Here is a 20,638-nt window from a genome sequence, read left to right on the forward strand (position 1 = left end):
ACTCCTCCTCCTATCTCCCCACTCACCTCCTCCTCCTATCTCCACACTCACCTCCTCTTCCTATCTCCACACTCACCTCCTCTTCCTATCTCCTCACTCACCTCCTCCTCCTATCTCCCCACTCACCTCCTCTTCCTATCTCCCCACTCACCTCCTCTTCCTATCTCCTCACTCACCTCCTCCTCCTATCTCCCCACTCACCTCCTCCTCCTATCTCCTCACTCACCTCCTCCTCCTATCTCCTCACTCACCTCCTCCTCGTATCTCCTCACTCTCCTCCTATCTCCCCACTACACCCCATTTTTCTCTCCCTTCTTTTTCTCGCTTTGCCCTCCCGTGTCGTTGTTGCTGTTGCGTGATGACGTCATCACGGGACTTTCCGAGGCGGACATGGCCCTTTTCCCGGAAGTCGTGCTCCGCGATCTCGACCCCATGTAGGTGAAAACGGTGAGTAGTGGTTGCTATTTGTGTTCGGAAAAGCGTGTCCGGTTCGGTTTGTTGTTCCAATAGATTAATTTACATTCATGTTGTGACTCAAGTCGGTGGTGATGACTCTTCAGAGGGTCCTCGTAAATATGGTCTATTTCCTGGTATTTGAATCTTCGCGTTTTTAAGTCTTTAAACTCTGAACTCGCCCATCGAACATGGAGGAGTGGCCTTCCATGGTCGTGTCATCGGAACGGGAAAATGTCCTCACGGAGTCGGGATCATCTTTGTTTAGATCCATGCACCCGGAAGGTGTGTGTGTGTGGTGTGGTGTGTGTAGTGTAGTTTGTTTGTTTGTGGTGTGTGGTGTGTGGTGTGTGTAGTGTAGTTTGTTTGTTTGTTTGTGGTGTGTGTGTGTGTGGTGTGTGGTGTGTTTGTTTGTCGTGCGTGTGTGTGGTGTGTTGAGTGTGCATATGTGTTTGCGGTGTGTGTTTGTTTGTGGTGTGTTGAGTGTGCATGTGTGTTTGTGGTGTGTGTTTGTTTGTGGTGTGTGTTTGTGGTGTGTGTTTGTGTGTGGTGTGTGTGTGGTGTGTTGAGTGTGCATGTGTGTTTGTGGTGTCTGTTTGTTTGTGGTGTGGTGTGTTTGTGGTGTGTGTTTGTCTGTGTTTGTGTGTGTGTGTTTTTCTGTGTGTGTTTGTTTGTGGTGTGTGTGTGGTGTGTTGAGTGTTCATGTGTGTTTGTTTGTGGTGTGTATGTTTGTTTTGTGGTGTGTGTTTGTGGTGTGTTTGTGTGTGTGTTTGTGTGTGTGTGTGTGTGTGTGTGTGTGTGTGTGTGTGTGGTGTGTTGCGTGTTGATGTGTGTTTGTTTGTAGTGTGTATGTTTGTTTTGTGGTGTGTGTTTGTGGTGTGTTTGTGTGTGTGTTTGTTTGTGGTGTGTGTGTGTGTGTGTGTGTGTGTGTTTGTTTGTGGTGTGTTGAGTGTGTGTGCGTGTGTGTGTGTGTGTGTGTGGTGTGTGTGTGTGTGTGTGTGTGTGTGTGTGTGTGTGTGTGTGTGTGTGTGTGTGTGTGTTTGTTTGTGGTGTGTTGAGTGTGTGTGTGTGTGTGTGTGTGTGTGTGTGTGTGTGTGTGTGCGGCGCGTGTGTGTGTGTGTTTGTTTGTGGTGTGTTGTGTGTGTGTGTGTGTGTGTGTGTGTGTGTGTGTGTGTGTGTGTGTGTGTGTGTGTGTGTTTAAACTTGCCAGAATTTTATGATCTTGTGGTTTTTAGCTCGCCTGTTTTAAGAACAGAGAGCTATAGCGATACCCCCAGCGTGAGCGTGAGCGTGAAAATGTAAAATTTTTGGTGCAAGTTATTTTTTCCTTTCTAATGTTTTTATCTACAACACTTTTTTATACACCCTACATGTATATCGGGGCGTATTATGATATGTCGGGGTGTCCGTCCGTCCGTTCCTGTCCGCACTCTAACTCCCAAAGTTTTCAACTTTCACGTTTCATATTTGGTACATAAGTACAGACTGTGGAGACGGTGTGTCGCGACATACGTTCGTCATCTAAAGTGGTTACCATGGCAACCGGGATGCTGTTTTTCATGTTGTAGCACAATTCTGTATATTCCTTCTTGTTCGGGCATATATTGTGCTCACTTGCGCTCTTGTTACTGATTACAATTTACAAATACATATATTGCTTTAAAATTATTTGGATCAGACGTCACTGCAATGCTTTATAAAAAATATTAATTATTAGACGAGTCTTTTAAAAACGATAAATGTATAAACAGGCGAGCATTGGGTGGCTTTGACACCAAGTCTGGTTTACTGATTACAATATACAAATACATATATTGCTTTAAAATTATTTGGATCAGACTTCACTGCAATGCTTTATAAAAAATATTATTAGACTAGTCTTTTAAAAATGATAAATGTTTTAACATGCGAGCTTTGGGTGGCTTTGACACCAACTCTGGTTATCTGCTTCGATGTTTTAAGACGTATGGTAAAATCTCGAATAAAACAGTGAAACAAGTAATACACTCAGCTGAATTCATTTAGATATTGGAGCGTTTTTTTTTTTTAACTTCCTTTTTCAGTGAAAAGATTGTCTAACCCATGGTACATTTCAAAGAGCCATTTAGCACTTTCCTTTTGTTCCACTCTGTTTTTGTCTGTCTCTCTGTCTCTCTCCTGTCTCTACTGTCTTTCTCTGTCTCTGTCTCTCTCTTGTCTCTCTCTCTCTGTCTCTCTCTCCCTGTTTCTGTATTTTTTCCCCCCTTTTCTTTCTTTCTTCATCTTCATGTCAGTCACACCAAATGTTGATAAACACTGTTTTATACCTTCATGTAAATGATGTTCAAGGCAGGTTAACGCTTGTGACCTTCAGCTCTTAAAAAGTGAAGAGAAGATTTACAAGAAGAATCTCTAACATTATTCCCTTCTCTCTTTCCCTCTCTTGAAGGATGCACTACTCGTATTGAAGGGTGTACTACTCACTGCACCTACCATTGCTAAGCCGCTGAACCATTTTGATATATTGTTACATCATCCCCACAGTTGTGATCTGTGTCCATGTCTTTGCAGACCTTTCGTGATATGGAGGAACTGGCTTCTTCACAAGAAGTCACAAATGGACCCGTAAATGGAATTGGGAATGCGACTTGTTTGCCACTTTCTGAGAATGAAGCCGGAGCGAACATACTTGGACTGGAGAGAATAAGTGGGCAGGAAGGTGAGGGTGAGGAAGTGGCTGAATGCAAAGGTGAAGTGGCCACAGTGATGGCAAAAGCCTCCCCTTTGGCCTCAGCTCCCAGCAGTTTGAAAACACCAGAAGAAAATCTGCAGCACATGAAAGAACTCCTGCGGGAAAACAATGAACTGAAGGGTGAGACCTGAATCTTGAATGTCAATGATGACTCGGCTTGCGTGTGTGCGTGTGCGTGTGTGTGTGTGTGTGTGGGGGGGGGGTGTGGGGGGGGGTGTGCGTGTGTGTGCGCAAGGCATAACCTTTTTTAACCATTTGATGTTTTGTCATCAAATTTTCAACAAACCTTCATTTTGAGAATATGGAGAAGACAAATTAATAATTTGGGTCAAAATGTCACAGGGCAAAGGCACAGTAAGTACAAACAGCCGTTGTTAGCCCATCCACCGCTACGTAGCGTGAGATGGCCAGGTTTTGTAATCACTTCTGTGTTTGTTTATTTACCATTTGAGGTTCAGGACGATTCAGAACTGCAGGGTCTACCGGAGTGCTCAGTTCCTCAATACTTACCACCGGCTTGTTGTAGCAACTCTGAAGTTGCACCTTAAATCCAGGAGAATGGTACCATCCTAGCTGAGGCTGGATGTTGGCATGCTCAATGATGACAAGGTAGCTGAGGAATTTGTGGACAGGCTGAGTGGGCATTTGGGGGGTCGGTGTGTTTGGGAATCATGAAAAGTTGTGGAGTGCCTTCAAGACCAGCATCCTTGATGCTGCCGGTGGATGTCTTGGAAGTCGCCACAGTGCGAAGAAGAATTTTGTCTCTCAAGGGACACTGGATACCATTGACCAGAGTCGCAGGGCCAGGCTTATTGGCAGACCTGAGCTATTCAGGGAGCTGAGGCGTAAAACTGTATGTGCACTGAGGGTGAACAAGGAGACCTATGTGCGAGGAATCTGTGAGGGGGTAGAGCATCACCTGTAGTCAAGTGATTCTCGTCTTGCTTACAGAGGAAATTGCGCATTGCGTTCCTCCAAGCCCGTCCCCCGGTGTACTGCAGTTAGAGCGGAGGGTGGTGGGCTCTTGATATAGTAGTCCAAAGTAAAGGCCAGCTGGGCCGGTTACTTTGAGCGGCTGTACCAGCTGACCCACCAGCCTTTGAGTTGGATGTCAGGGGTGTTACAATCCCGATTGCTGAACTTCCATTCAACTGTGAACCACTTTCATTTGTGGAAACACGGGCTGCGGTGAACCGGTTGAAATGGGGTAAACCTCTTGGGATATGCGGCATCCATGCTGAACTTCTCAAGGCTGGTGGAAATGCTGCACTCGTGTCGTTGCATGCAGTTCTGTGCTCTGCCTGGTACACAGGCATCATCCCCACTGACTGGAAGAGGGGCCTTGTTGTCCCTCTCTGGAAAAGGAATTTTGATCACCAAGACTGCAACAATTACCAAGGGATGACGCTGCCCTTAGTGCTGGGCAAGGTCTTTCGTCGTCCTACCCATGTGCATTCATCGTCCTGCCCGTGTGCCTTCGTCATCCTGCCAGTGTGCCTTCGTCATCCTGCCCATGTGCCTTCATCCTGTCCTCTGCCTTCGTCATCCTGCCTGTGTGCCTTCGTCCTGCCCGTTGCCTTCGTCCTGCCCGTGTGCCTTCGTCGTCCTGCCCGTGTGCCTTCGTCGTCCTGCCCGTGTGCCTTCGTCGTCCTGTCCATGTGCTTTCATCCTCCTGCCCGTGTGCCTTCGTCGTGCTGCCCGTGTGCCTTCGTCATCCTGCCTCATCGTCTGTTCGTCTCCACTGCAGAGCTAAGGCCTCACCCGATTGCTTGTATTGATCCTCTCCCATCTGTGATTGAATCCGGTTTGTGGCGCCTTGGATTTTATTGTCTCTGTATATAATTATTTATTAAATCCATCTCCTTCCCTTCCTCATTCCACAGTCGTATCCCTCCATCAGTTCAATATTCCCGTTATTTGGTTTGGGAAACCCCCATTTTGAAAGTGTTAAGAGCCTTGTGCGCTTCATGTGATTCCCATGCGCGCAACGCCGCCATTAATTGACGTGTCCAAGGGAGTACAAGCCAGTTTCAGTCCATCCATCCAGCATCAGTTTCAATCGTCACGAATACGACAATACTGACTATTTTTATGATACCTTCTCCTTTCCAACATCTAGCTCCTTCTTACCTTCCTTCCCCACCTTATTTACACTCCATTGCATCCGTTCTCTCTCCTTTCCTGCATGTATTCTTTTCATTTTAATTTTTTCTGTTTCACTTGCCAACCCACCCCACCCATCCCCCCTCCCCCTATTATTCTTTCTTCTTTTGATATAAATAAATAGCTACTTGATAATGATTTAGTTGCTGAAGAATACACGTTTTTCTTTAATGCTACTTACCTGTCTTGTTATAGTGACATTCCGTGGGATGACATCTGCCATGCAGCAGCAATATGAGAGCAATCTATTGTGGCTGCAGCGGCAGAAGCAGGAGCGTGAATTTGTGGCCATCAAGATGTCTGAGGCACAGGAGGCCTTGGCACGACTATCAGCCGAACGTGACTGCTATAAACAGCAGCTGGGAGAAGTCCGAACACAGCTGGCCTCCATCAGACAAATCAAACAACCGGAAGAGCCACTGCAAGTGAGTTAAACAAACATTTTGGAGGTTGTCTCTCTTTAATGAATAAAAACAAATTTATAACTCTAAGGGCACTCGGTAGAGCGCATACATCCGCCACGTAATTCACCAAAATCTTCACCGGAGCCGGATCTTCACCAAAATCTAATCAGTTCGCCCTTGTCACACCACCAACCTGCCCACCAAATTTTAATCTGGGGCCATCCACAACCTTTTGAGATATCCTGCACACAGACAGACAAACAAACAAACAAACAAACAGACAGAGAGGGGTGAAAACATAACCTCCTTCACCTTTGGTGGCCGAGGTAATATAGCAGGTAAATGGAGCCATATTTATGTTCCACTGACAATTGTGCAGTACTCTTGCCACTGTCAACCTATACACGTCTCACAAGATTCCACACCCTCCACTTCCTCTCAGGGAAGTGGATTGATCATCCGCCAAGACCAGGAAGAGGTCCATCCTCGGTCTCAGTTACAGGTTGGGAAGCTTTAGTTTTTAATAATTTTTATTCTAAAGCATAAAGAACAACGAATTTAAGTTTTTAGCGTTTGAACGATGTGCTTGGGTCAAAATGCTGGCATTGTTCAGGGAGATGGTGCAACGTGCTCCTGGCAGGGATGCTACGGAGGGCCCGTAGGTTCTGAGTATTTGGTCGTTCTCAAGAAACAGAAGAAGCATCTTGAGGAGGAACTTCAGAGTGCTCAGGAACATATCCAACGGTTGACCCTGGAGAAGGAAGACCTGGTGACCATGAATTGCGCCTTGCAGATGCGGCTCAAACCCAGTGAAAGTTCCGAAGCAGGCTCAGACCCGAGTTCGTTTCTGGAGATCACGGTAAGAAGTATTGTCCACTCCATGATTTTCTGCTCGAATTCAAACCAACTTTGTGCTCAAAACTGTCAGTTTGATGACTGATGTGTTCATTTGGTGCTGCAAATTGTCATTTATATTAGATTTCTAATATCTATTTGAAATGTGTTATTTAATTTCCATGTTCTTGTATGTTAAGGATATAAAGACAGAAGAGGAGATGAACAATGGACATGCCAAGCCAGGTGTGGAAGACAATAGGTAAGTGCATGTTTGCATTGTTGTGTCATGTGCTGGCAATCAACCTTGAGATGAGAAGAGTGTTGGCCCACATAAATCTCCATGCTATAAGTTGCTCTACTGTTTGTAAAAACACGTGTTGGTCAATTTTGAAACATACTAACAATAATAAGCGTCACATGCGGTTGGGTGGGGGGGGGGGAGGGGAGAGGGGAGGGAGGGGAACTATCACCACGACAGTAGGAGACACAAACTTGCATGTATATCGACCTCTTGAACTTCCTTGTTCATAAAATTAAAGAGCAATGAGTTGATATCACAGTGAGTGATGTTTGAGGTGGTCTATATATCACATCTTCTGCATGGGGTAAGACAAAGATGTGAGGGGGGTGAACGGTGGTTTGGTGGGGGGGAGGGGTGGTTGGATGGGGAGTTAAGGGAATGGAAAGTGGGGAATGGAGAGGATAATTAACATATTCAGAAGGGGGGCAAGGCTGTCTATACCATTTTTGCACCTGTGTATAGAATTTGTAGAGGAAGAAGAGTGAGACATTAATTGCATCGAGCAGAGGGCGAGGAGCATTGTTTCAGGAAGGTTGATACCAGAGATGGTTTTATTTTACAGAGAGAATGAGCTCGTGCAGACACTTCATGAAGTGATGTGCGGTCAGGCTGCAACCACCAAGGCCGAGGGAGCAAGCCGACTGCTGGAAAGTTGCAAAAATGAGTGCATAGAGCTCCACAGACAGTTGCAGCAGGAACAACAATCTCGGCAAGAACTCGCTCGGCAACTCGAGATGATGCAGTCTCAGACAGAGAAGCAGGTAAATCCCAATGTCTTTAAGTGCATCATCAAACCTCGGTCTTTCCACATCTTGGACTGCCTTGTCTCATTCTCACCAATTGCTTTGCAGTATCCTGAAGATGTTGTGACACTAAAGGCCCAGGTGAGGTCACTGGTGGCAGAGCTGGGTGAGGTGCAAGACAAACTACGTGCAGCAGTGCTCACGACCACGGCACAGAAAGAGAGGTCGTCATTCAATGGACAATACACCCAGAATTTTGCTTGAGGGTCACCATATTATGTAAAGCAGTAAAAATGGCTGCTTGTGTGTGATTCTTGGCCTACTGTTGCAGTTAGGTATAGAGAGACTGAATAAATGTAGTTTGCAGTCAAATATTTTTTGTTAAGGTTGAAGGTATTTATATGGAAGGAAGTATGCCGACGAGGCATTAAAATTAAATTATGTGATAAAATGATACCAGACTTATGATACTTAGGCCTAAGTCACATTTGCTCTACAGCGAGGATACAGCGGCCGTACGCCCTCTGAATTGACAGAAACGTGCAGGGGCCGCAGAGTTTCTACGGTGGTCTCAGGGTGGCCCGACGCCGTTTAGCTATCTTTTACAGGCCGTAGGGGTCACCGTGGAATTATAACGCGGAGTTATAACTTTTTTTCATTTCTATGTTTGCCGTAGCAATTCGACAAGCCGAAACAAAAGAACTGGTGAAAAAAAATAAAAAATGAACCCACTCGTTACCATCCTTCTGGCCGCACGTTCGCCTTAGGGCCCCTCTGCAGGCACCTTGAGACTACCTTGCGTCTGCCTTGAAAATTCTATGGCCGCCGCAGGGCCCCCTTGAGGTCACCGTGCGACATCAAATCAAAGACAACACGGCAACCCCACGTTTTCGGTCTCCACAATTTATAAATACACCGTGCAGCTCCCCGAAAAATAAAAAAAAAACATATGTGACTGCTACATTGTGTGACCGTGGAAATACTGTGGCCGCCGTATAATTGCAAGTGGCCGTAGATTTTGAAGACCCCACGGCCACCGTGGCAAATGTGACTTAGGCCTAAGTAATGATACCAAACTCGGTGGTGTAATGGTTAGAAACGTCCACTTTGAGTCTGGGAGGTCGGTCGTTCGAACCCCAGCGGAGCCACACTAAACACTAACCAGAGTTGGTGTCAAAGCCACCCAATGCTCGCCTGTTTATACATTTATCGTTTTCAAAACACTAGTCTAATAATTAATATTTTTTTATAAAGCATTGCAGTGAAGTCTGATCCAAATAATTTTAAAGCAATATATGTATTTGTATATTGTAATCGGTAACGAGCGCAAGTGAGCACAATATATGCCCGAACAAGAAGGTATTTATAGAATTGTGCAACTACATGGAAAACAGCATCCTGGTTGCCATGGCAACCACTTTATATGACGAACGTATGTCGCGACACACCGTCTCCACAGTCTGTACCTATGTACCAGATATGAAACGTGAAAGTAGAAAACTTTGGGAGTTAGAGTGCGGACAGGAACGGATGGAAAACAGCATCTTGGTTGCCATGGCAACCATTTTAGATGACGAACGTATGTCACGACACACCGTCTCCACAGTCTGTACCTATGTACCAAATACGAAATGTGAAAGTTGAAAACTTTGGGAGTTAGAGTGCGGACAGGAACGGATGGAAAACAGCATCTTGGTTGCCATGGCAACCACTTTAGATGACGGTCATATGTCGTGACACACCGTCTCCACAGTCTGTACCTATGTACCAAATATGAAACGTGAAAGTTGAAAACTTTTGGGGTGAGAGTGCGGACAGGAACAGACGGACTGACTGACAGACAGACAGACGGACGGACGACCGGTATCACATAATACGCCCCGATATATATATATATATATATATATATATATATATATATATATATATATATATATATATATATATATATATATATATATATATATATATACATATCGGGCGTATAAAAAATAGTGTGGTAGATAAAAACATTAGAAAGAAAAAAATAACTTGCACCAAAAACTTTAACATTTTCAGGTTCACGCTCATGCTGACGCTCACGCCGGGGGTATCGCTATAGCTCTCTGTTCTTCGAACAGGCGAGCTAAAAATGGTATGTGTCGCTTTCATGCTTGATGCTCCGCATTTGAAAAGGATAAAGCATGGACAAACAACCATAAGTTGATGACCATTGCACAAGCTTTGATGGGCCTAATGGCCTTCTCCTGCGTTTGTGTTTCTTGCAAGGGAACTCGTATTATTATTTATTAAATGACCTTTGTGTCCATCCACGTAAGTTATTGCACCGTGACACACGGATTCACTGTATTGCATCCCTCCAGTTCAGTGTGGTTGGCATCCAGACAGATAATGCATTTGGTCAAGCTTTATGCAAAATGTAATCAAGTTATTTCACGTGCCCTAAACATGAACCATGATGATTTGAAGCAAATCGAGGGCTGGCTGGAACAATTTCAGATTGAGAATTTGCGGGTGTAATCTGAACGTGGCGTACGACTCGGCTTTTCCACTCCTGCGCTGCTTAAGGTCATATGACAGAGACTCGTCATGCGAGAAGTCGACAAGAGCATTGCACCTGGAAAGCAAAGTTCCAACACTAGCCCAATGCCCCCGGTTACACTCCCATTTGCTGACATTGTGCACATGTTTTGTTTGCACTTTTGGTGTGACAGCTACGAGGAAAAGATGAGACAAATCCAGGAGCTGGAGAGGAAGCTTGTTGAGCAACATGAGCAGTACACACGTGATGTGAACCGTTTATCGCTGCAGGCTCATAACATGGAAGGAGCACTAAAGCGGGAGCGGCTGAAAGCCTCTGAGGAGAAGTATGGCACAATCGTATGTGCAGACAAAGAATTAAACAAGCTATCTTTGATTTTGATGTAAAGTTATGAAGCTCACCACCTGCATTCACATTTTGGCTTCCTTGCTTGATAGACAGTACAATTGTCCATGTACAGATGTCAAAGATTGTATTGTCGAGTTGTACGACCTTTCTGTAGAGACAGAGTGAGAGGCTTTTACTTCTTGGTGTTGGAAATTCCTCTACAAACAAAAGTTGTTCTCACCAAGCCAGGTCCGCCTTGTTTGGTTTGCATAACTTTTTTTTATAGAGTTATTGCACCAACTTTTGTTGTCAAAGACCGTGTTTTCTGTGAGCTACCAACTAGTTTCTTGTATTATACCTCTCTCCTCAATATCTTGCAAATCCAGTTTGACTACACTCACCTGTTGGCACTCTCTCAGTCAGTGTTTTTTTTTTTTCTCATTTAAATTATGCAACCTAAGATTTTCTGCTTTCTTTTTTTTACCTTACCACTCACTGCAGGAGAAAGCAAATCCACCTGCAAACAGTTTATAATGAACTGTTTGGCAATTACAATGATCTTGTGAAGGAGATGGATGCTATGAAGGTAATAGTAAATCTGCAGTGGTTTATCACAACACCATGGCCCAGATCGGTGATTGAGAATAAATCTGCTTTGGTGGAACTGATGACAAGCAATTGGATTTTATAAATATTTAAGATTATGAGAATGGAAGGTAATGTTGTCTCTCTATCCCCATGCTTTTTGAAAAAAACGACAGAGGGGGGAGGGGGGATTTTTTTTGAGATTTTTTTTTCTTCCCTTATTATCAGTATTTCCATCGATATGTTTGGCTGTCTGTTGGGTAGTCGATCTCGTCGGAAAAAAATAATTTGAGATTTGTTCTACCCTTATTATCAGTACTAGTGTGGGCCCGTAGGGGCGTGCCAGTATATGCAGCTTCGTGCCTCCAGTATCAGGTCCCCAGCATCAATTGTGACATCATATCAAACGAAGAAGAAGAATTGTGACGCCCCTCTCTCTCGCCCCCCTCTCTCCCCCCTCCCCTCTCCCCCTCCTCTGTCCTCCTCTGTCCCTCCCCTCTCTTGCCCCCTCTCCTCTCTCCCTTTTCTTGTCCCCCACCTCTCACCCCCTCTCTTGCTCTTCTCTCCCCCCTCCTCTGTCCCCCCTCTCACCCTCCTCTCGCCCCTCTCTTGCCCCCCTCTCACCCCCTCTCTCGCCCTTCTCTATCCCCCCTCCTCTCTCCCTTCTTTCACCCCCTCTCTCTCGCCCTTCTCTCTCCCTCCCCTCTCTTGCCACCCCCCTCTCGCCCCCTCCCACCCCTCCTCTCTCCCCCTCCTCTGTCCCTCCTCCTCTCTCTCCCCCTCTCTTGCCCCCCTCTATACCCCCTAGTCTCGCCCTTCCTGTCTCCCCCTCTTCTCTCGCCCCCACTCTCATCCCCCCCTCTCCCGTCCCCCTCTCTCGCAGATATTGGTCGACAGATAAATGGCCGTAACTTGGGAACTGCTCGTCCGATTAATATCAAACCTCGAAAAGGCACATCCGCGGGTCGCCAGCAATATTCCTGGCAAGTTTCAATCAGATCGGATCGTCAATCGTGCAAAAAATAAATAAATAAACAAACATTAATTGTGACGTCATTCGTGATGTCATAGCACCGTGTCTTGTCATTGGTCGACAGATAAATGGCCGTAACTTGGGAACTGCTTGTCCGATTAATATCAAACCTTGAAAAGGCACATCCGCGGGTCCCCAGCAATATTCCTGGCAAGTTTCAATCAGATCGGACCGTCAATCGTGCAAAAATAAATAAATAAACATTAATTGTGACGTCATTCGTGATTTCATAGCACGTGTCTTGTCATTGGTCGACAGATAAATGGCCGTAACTTGGGAACCGCTCGTTCGATTGATATCAAACCTCGAAAAGGCACATTCGCGGATCCCCGGCAATATTCCTGGCAAGTTTGAATCCGATCGGATCGGTGATCATCCGGTTATTAATAATTTGGGAAAAAATTGGCATGAGAAGGTGGAACGATACCTTCAGCTGCCATATATACACCTTTTCAACACTGAAAAAGCAGTAAAATATCCATAACTTGGGAACCGCTCGTCCGATTGATATCAAACCTCGAAAAGACACATCTGCGGGCCCCGGCAATATTCCTGGCAAGTTTCAATCAGATTGGGCCGGCGGTCGTCGAAACGGTGGTCGCAGACAGACAGACACACACACACACACACACACACACACACACACACACACACACACACACACACACACACACACACACACACACACACACACACACATTACTGGAATTATAGATAGATTTAAAATGGCTATTTCAGTTTATACAATGGCGATTTCGATGAAACTTGGTTTGTAGGTTCATACCATGACCTAGTTGTGTGCAAATGAGAACTGTTGCTATGGACACCACTGTTGCCTCACAACGGGACTTTGATTTCCAGCCGGATCCTATGAAAACTGTCGGAGAAGATAGACTTTGAATGAACCCTAGTCGAAAACAATAAAAAAACTAGAGGGGGAGCACTCGGTAGAGTGCAAAACCTCCGCCGCCAATACTGCTGAGTCACTTAAGTGAACCTGATATCCTATTCATTGTAGGTAAAAACGGATCAGACTCCACTGAACCACGATTGAATAAACTAAACTAGATCGACGCGCATGTAGAAATGCCCCAAAAAAAAAAATCGGAATTTTCTTGAAAAAAAGTTGCAAATTTTTTTTTCTCTAACAATTTTTTTGGGGGGGTGGGGGGGTTGGAAATCACTTAAAACATGTGGAAATGCAAAAAAAAATTGAAATATTTTTCAAACAAAATCGAAATTTTTTTGAAAAAAAGTTGCAAAATTTTCGAAGTTTTTTTTTTGGACCAAGTCCAAAATCTAATGGCATGATCCTTGGACCAGACCTAACCCCCCCCCCCCCACCAAGTTTCGTCGAAATCCGTCCAGGAGTTTTTCCATAATACTGTTCACAAACAAACAAACAAACAGACGGGTGAAAACAGTAACCTCCATCCATCTTCGATGGCGGAGGTTAAAAACGAAGTTCGTTATGTCTCAGAAACTAGGTTCATGGTATGTCCTAGTTATGTGTGAGAAAGAACCGTTGCTATGGACCCCTCCATTGTCTAGCAACAGCCGACTACCCATGTCCGCCTACCGGCTTGTCTGTCTGTCCATCCGTCACGCTATCTCCTAAATGGCTGGGCAAAAATTCACCAAACTTGGTAGGTGTGATCACCACATGGCACAAATGTGCATGAGCGGTATGATTTTTGGCCCTGGCCCCTCAGACAGAGCTAAAAGGTCACATACCAAAAAAATGCAATTACAGACACATTTTAAAACTTTTTTTAATGAAACTTTGTATATGCAATCAACATTGGGGGATACAATGGCGTTAAATGATACAATGCATTAAATATGTAATGAGTAATTTTATTTTTAATGTAACCGTGGGTTCATATTTAACCCAGGGGGTGAGAACTTAAGGTCACAGAGGTCAAAATGGGGAAATAATTTTAAACTCTAAATTCGATATTGGGTCATTCCTGGGGGAACTTTTTGCCATCTTTCAACTTTTGTTTAGGTGGGAAGTGTAGAGATTTGCGATGGTGTGCCATCGACTTCGCTCGAGTTATTTTTTTTATTTTTTGAACCTTTGCATTTTTTTTTTGTTTGTATTTAAACAGAAGGATCATTTGTCTACTTGGTGTGATGCGTGGTGCAGGGTTCCAAAAGTGAAGGGCAAAAAAACATCCGGGAACAGTTGCAGGAGTGTGAGGATGCGCTGGTCGTAAAACAAGAACATATTGATATGCTGAAGAACAAGGTTTCAAACCAGCAGGCTGAGCTTGAGTCAGTACCTGTACTCAAGGCTCAGGTGAATAGATGTTTCACTCCGGTCTGCTTTTTTTTCTGTCGCACCACATGTTTATGGTATTTGGAGGCTCTGCATTGTCATAAATTTTCCAACAAAGTTGCAAGCTGCTGTTCATTCCCAGGTTTTAAAGTGTGTTTGTTATGTTTAAGAGCCAGTAACCAAAGCGAATGCTTAGAAGTTTGTGCCATCCTCTCATGCTAATATGATTTATCCTGTGTGATGTACACAATGTTCCCACAACGCATGAAACCCACAGGCAGAAATCTTCAAGGCTGATTTTCTGACGGAACGGCAGCAGCGTGAGCAGATTCACAGTGAGAAAGAGCGTGTTAAAGAGCAGCTCGAATTAATGCGTCAAGAAAATGAGAGGCTGAAGAACGAGCTTGATAAAATGGGCAGGTACGATCAGAATTAATCCAGTGTAGTTTTGTCTTTCCACATCTTCACCAGCATGTTCATATGCAGCTGATTGCAGCTCCATTTTACACAGTTGTTGACACAACAGAGACGTCAAAGATTGAATAGCAGCTCTGAAAAGTTAGCTTGTGCTGTGGTGCTATGGGTAACTTTAAAATCCCAATAAACCTTTGTGAGCTCTTGAGTGGCTGTGCTTCAGTTCAGATGTTCACTCGGGGAAATATTTCTGCATAAATTCACCAAACTTGGTAGTTATGATCACCACATGGCAAGAAGGTGTGAGAACAGTATAATTTTTGGCCACGACCTGGGGTGGTGTCTAAAGGTCAAACGCCAAAAAATGAAATTACAGGTAAATTTGTAAAGGTTTTTTTTTTTTTTAATTTGAAATGAAACTTGTATATTCAATCATTATTGGAGGACTCAATAAATACAGTGCCTTCAGAAAGTATTCACACCCCTTGATTTATTATTCCCGCACTTTCGAAGAAAAGCGGGAATATTGTGATTGTCTCCACCGTCCATCTGTCTTACCCTGTAACTCCTCCTACACCGTTTGAAATAGGAACTTGAAACTTTGGGACATAGTAGATATATGTATGGGGAAATGCACAACACTTTCGTATTTTTGATATGACCCCTAGGGGCCGGGCCAGAGGGGTTGGGGTCATGGGGGTCAATTAAAAAAAAAAAAAAAACATTGTCTTATAGCTTTTTAAATCAATGAAATTTCACCTAGCGTTAATGGGACAAAGCTGTGCATGCGGGAATATGCGATGGTGTGCCATCGACAACGTAGTTCTAGTTTATTTATTTATTTCACACTTTGTTGTGGTACAGCCTGAATTTAAAATAGATTAAATTTAAATTTTTTGTCACCGATCTACACAAAATACCCCATAATGACAAAGTGAAAACATGTTTTTAGAAAATTTTACAAATCAATTAAAAATGAAAAGCTGCAATGTCTTAAGTATTCAACTCCTTCACTATGACACTCCAAATTGAGCTCAGGTGCATCCAATTTCCCTTGATCATCCTTGAGATGTCTCTACAACTTGAATGTAGTCCACCTGTGGTCAATTCAATTGATTGGACATGATTTAGAAAAAAAACACACCTTTCTAGATGAGTTCCCACAGTTGACAGTGCATGTTAGAGCAGAAGTTCTACCATGAGGTCCAAGGAACTGCCCGTAAAACTCCGAGATAGAATTGTGAGGAGGCATAGATCTGGGGGAAGGGTATAAAACAATTTCTGGAGTGGTGAAAGTTCCCAAGAGCACAGTAAGCTCTATCTTTAGGAAGTGGAAAGCATATGGAACTACCCAGACTCTTCCGAGAGCTGGCCGTCCTACCAAACTGAGCAACTGGGCAAGAATGACCTTGGTCATGGAGGTGACCAAGAACCCAATGATCACTTTGACAGAACTACAGAGTGTCAGGTGTGATTGGTAGATGGTCACATTAGATCCATATTTAAACATTTAATCCATAACCAGTATCTATATTAGTTAGTTGTCCGGATTCAAACCAATGTCCTTGCTGTCTTAAAATGCATTTTACGCAAGCCAACATGATACTTCTCCTTTCCATAAACAAACTTGCAGTAGGCCCTTGGACAAACTGTTATGAATTCCAGCCCTTGGAACTACAGAGGGCTTTTACTTCTGTTTATGAATATGTGCCAGCGATGTCTAGCAGCCTGGTGGGGGTGGAGGGAGAATTGCCGTGAGAAAGATGTTAGGTTGCCAATTCTCCCTCGGTTCCCTCGGGAAGGGGGAAGGGAGCCCACTTGCATCTTTGAGACAGCTCGCTTGCAGATTTGCTTTGTAGTCCACACCCAGTCTTCCCCTTTATCACCCTAGGAATAGACTTTATATATGTGAGAGTTTTGAAGTGTGAACTTCAGAGTGGTACGGAGTCTGGCCGCTGTGGTCAGTCGTTGCGCCACCTCTGCATGCATGTGTTGTGTTCCTTTCAATAAACCGTATTATTTGAGAATCCTCAGTTGACTCGGTCTCCATACTTGGCCAGTTTGAGAGAGTCTTCACACAGAGTTCCTTGGCTGAGATGGGAGAACCTGCCGGTAGGACAACAGTCTTTGCAGCACTTCACAAATCTAGGTTTTATGGAAGAGTGACCAGACATAAATCATTCCTGAAAAAAGGCACATGACAGCACACTTGGAGTTTGCAAAAAGATATGTGAAAGATTCTGAGAGCATGAGGCAAAAGATTATGTGGTCTGATGAGACAAAAATTGAACTCTTTGGCCTGAATGCAAAGCGCTACATCTGGCAGAAACCGAGCACAGCTCATCACACATCTAACACCATCCCAACTGTGAAGCATGTGGTGGCTGCTTCATGCTATTGAGATGCTTTTCAGCAGCATTGACTGGGAGACTGGTAAGGACAGAAGGAACAAAGAATGGAGCCAAATACAAGCAAATCCTTGGAGAACCTGCTTCAGAGTGCAAAAGACCTTAGACTGTGGCAAAGATTTACATTCCAACAGGACAATGACCCCAAGAATACAGCCAAAATAACACTGGAATGGTTTCAGAACAGGAACGTGAAAGTCTTTGAGTGGCCCAACCAAAGCCCAGACTTTAATTCGATTGAGAATCTGTGGAAAGACTTGAAGATTGCTGTTCACCGACACTCCCCATCCAACTTGACAGAGCTTGGGCAAATCCACAAGGACAAATGGGAAGAAATCCCCAAATCCAGATGTGCAAAGCTGATGAAGACATAACAGGTTAAACAAAAAGAGGTTAAATATTTTTTAACTCAAAATTTGATATTGGGTCATTCCTGGTGGAGCTTTTTGCCATCTTTCAATTTTGCTTTAGGTGGGAAGCATGGGGATTTGCGATGGTGTGCTGTCGACTTCACTCTGGTATATATATATATATATATATATATTTTTTTTTTTGTTGGTGTTGTTCATTATAATCTTGGACATTCAATCTGTTGTCATTTTTGCAGGAATCAGATTGCAGTAATGCAGCGAAGGCACAATACAGACTTCTTCACTACTGCAGATGATCAGATGCCACCTCAACCTCTCAATGGTGTGTGTGTGTGTGTGTGTGTGTGTGTGTGTGTGTGTGTGTGTGTGTGTGTGTGTGTGTGTGTGTGTGTGTGTGTGTGTGTGTGTGTGTGTTTCATGTGTTGATGTGTTTATGCATCTGGTACACTATTCTTGCTTGCTGCCACAGCTGTCATCATTCGTTTGTGAGAACTAAGCCATCTGACATGATGTATTGTTTTCGGACCTCCCTTTCTCCACTCTCTCACAATGCCATATTAAGGTTATTATCATGGTTTTAACTGCTGGTGATGTGCTTTTCCAATCCTTTCCTTAGAGTTGAATGCTCCGCCAGGATCCACTGCTGCATCTGTATTAACCCCACCAACGGGTGATCTTGAATGTCCAATCTGTCACTTCGGTGCTCCTGATATTGACACACTGCAGATACACGTGCAGGACTGCATCCAATAGCTGCTGCTACTATATGCAGTGACAATTTTTTTTCCTCAATCACTTGGCCTTCACTAATTTGATCCTACGTCTCACTGCGTTATCATTTTTTTTCTCTCCCTTGGCATATTCTTTCTCATCACAACTCGCGCAGAGTTTAATAATCTAAATACTCTCTAACAATACATGTATGCATGAAATGCTCTGGAATTTGAGAAAAGTGGATAGGAAATTTGAGTCACTCATTGCTTTCCCATTGGCCTTCATGCCACTTAACAAATTGGTCGTAGTACCTTGACATTTTGGAACACAAACAACATTGTTAATGGGGACTTTTACAATTGCTCAACAGATTTTGATTTAAAAAATTTATACATGTTGCGTTGTACAGTTCAATATGGTTGGCAAGACAGCTTAGATGTATGTACACTCGTCTTTGAGCCGACTTGCCTGGGTTCAAATCTTGACCCAACTAAAAACCGCCACCCTGGTGTCTCACTTGCAGGGCGATTCATCAATGAGTGTGCCATCCATCGAAGGGACGGTAAGCCATAGCACCCGCCTCCCAGCACTGGTTGTTGGTCAAAGATGGTGACTTTCATGAATCGGAGGTGAGTTTTCACCAGCACCCTGAATGAATTACAAATTCCCTTTGTCGAGTGTCCGGCAACGTAGTGGTTATCTGTCCAGAATTGGTTGGAGCCTTGAAACGTTTCCCAAATTGTCTTAAATGCCCCAAAGCCTCCGTTTTTGGGGGTTTTTTTTTAAACTCCAACCTGCAGTTCCAATTCGGATATCATAGCACCAAATGAACTGGCCATAATAGAGAGTTTTACTTGATTTCTCTGCAATGGCTCAACAGGTTATGTTTAATTTTAAATAAGCAAAAAAAATCCCCCAATTCACTATTCATTTATATTGTGTTGAAATTTGCTCATTGAAATGAGCTTGTCAAACAAAAATGGTGTTCATTGTTATGAAAATCGTTATGAGGAGCACATTTATAATTCACTGGGTTGTACTGTACCTGGCAATGCTTTTCCTGCCATTAAATCCCTCTAAACAGTAAAGGCTCACCCAGTATATATATATATATATATATATATATATATATATATATATATATATATATATATATATATATATATATATATATATATATATATATATATATATATATATATATATATATATATATCTTCTATATCTTCTTCATCTTCATCTTTCGGCTTGCTCCCGTTAGGGGTCGCCACAGCGGACCAACTGTCTCCATTTTGCTCTATCCTCCACATCTTCCATTGACACTCCAACCACCCTCATGTCCGCCCTCACTGCATCCATGAACCTCTTATTTGGCCTTCCTCTTCTCCTCCTGCCTGGCGGCTCCATCTTCAACATCCTTCTCCCGATATACTCCACTTCCCTCCTGTGCACATGTCCAAACCATCTCAATCTCGCCTCTCTCACTTTGTCTCCAAACCGTCCTACCTGTGCTGTCCCTCTAATACACTCATTTCTTATCCTATCCATCCTCGTCACTCCCAACGAGAATCGCAGCATCTTTAGCTCTGCCACCTCCAGCTCTGCTTCCTGTCTTTTTGTTAGCGCCACCGCCTCCAAACCATACAACATAGCTGGTCTCACTACCGTCTTGTATACTTTCCCCTTCACTCTTGCAGCTACCCTTCTGTCACAAATCACTCCTGCAACTCTTCTCCACCCACTCCATCCTGCCTGCACTCTCTTTTTCACTTCTCTCCCACACTCTCCGTTACTTTGGACAGTTGATCCCAAGTATTTAAACCAATCCACCTTCCCCACCTCAACTCCTTGCAACTGCACCATACCACCACCCTCCCTCTCATTTACGCACATGTACTCCGTCTTACTCCGACTGACTAACATTCCCCTTCTCTCCAGTGCGTACCTCCATCTCTCAAGGCTCGATTCAGCCTGCTCTCTACTCTCCCTACAGATCATGATGTCATCCGCAAACATCATGGTCCATGGAGACTCCAGTCTGATCTCGTCCGTCAACCTGTCCATCACCATTGCAAACAGGAAAGGGCTCAGAGTCGATCCTTGATGCAATCCCACCTTCACCATAAACCGGTCCGTCATGCCTACCGCACACCTCACCGCTGTCACACTGTCCTCATACATATCCTGCACGATCCTCACATACTTCTCCACCACTCCCGACTTCCTCATACAATGCCACAACTCCTCTCTTGGCACCCTATCATAAGCTTTCTCTAAATCCACAAACACACAATGTAACTCTTTCTGGCCTTCCCTATACTTCTCCATCAA

At 44.0% G+C, this 20,638-nt stretch overlaps 1 protein-coding gene across 4 annotated transcripts; it reads left to right on the forward strand.

Moving 5' to 3' along the window:
* The first annotated feature begins 289 nt into the window (after positions 1 to 289).
* Positions 290 to 19,094, forward strand: LOC147018069 (optineurin-like). 4 transcript variants are annotated; one of them, XM_085897381.1, is made up of 14 exons: positions 290 to 447; positions 3,004 to 3,304; positions 5,543 to 5,772; positions 6,194 to 6,253; positions 6,392 to 6,610; positions 6,786 to 6,847; positions 7,452 to 7,650; positions 7,741 to 7,856; positions 10,347 to 10,499; positions 11,003 to 11,087; positions 14,269 to 14,421; positions 14,678 to 14,820; positions 17,830 to 17,915; positions 18,210 to 19,094. In XM_085897381.1, the coding sequence occupies exons 2-14, from the start codon at positions 3,016 to 3,018 to the stop codon at positions 18,344 to 18,346; spliced, it is 1,932 nt and encodes a 643-aa protein (XP_085753507.1). In that variant the 5' UTR covers positions 290 to 447; positions 3,004 to 3,015; the 3' UTR covers positions 18,347 to 19,094. The 4 variants fall into 4 exon arrangements, with proteins under 4 accessions (XP_085753507.1, XP_085753508.1, XP_085753506.1 ...); XM_085897382.1 differs by having other exon boundaries at positions 318 to 434; XM_085897379.1 differs by lacking the exon at positions 290 to 447 and adding an exon at positions 457 to 738.
* The last annotated feature ends 1,544 nt before the right edge of the window (positions 19,095 to 20,638 follow it).

This window comes from Eptatretus burgeri, chromosome 10, assembly GCF_056783735.1.
Source record: "Eptatretus burgeri isolate ZD-2024b chromosome 10, Ebu_testis_v1, whole genome shotgun sequence".
NCBI classification, from domain to species: Eukaryota; Metazoa; Chordata; class Myxini; order Myxiniformes; family Myxinidae; genus Eptatretus; species Eptatretus burgeri.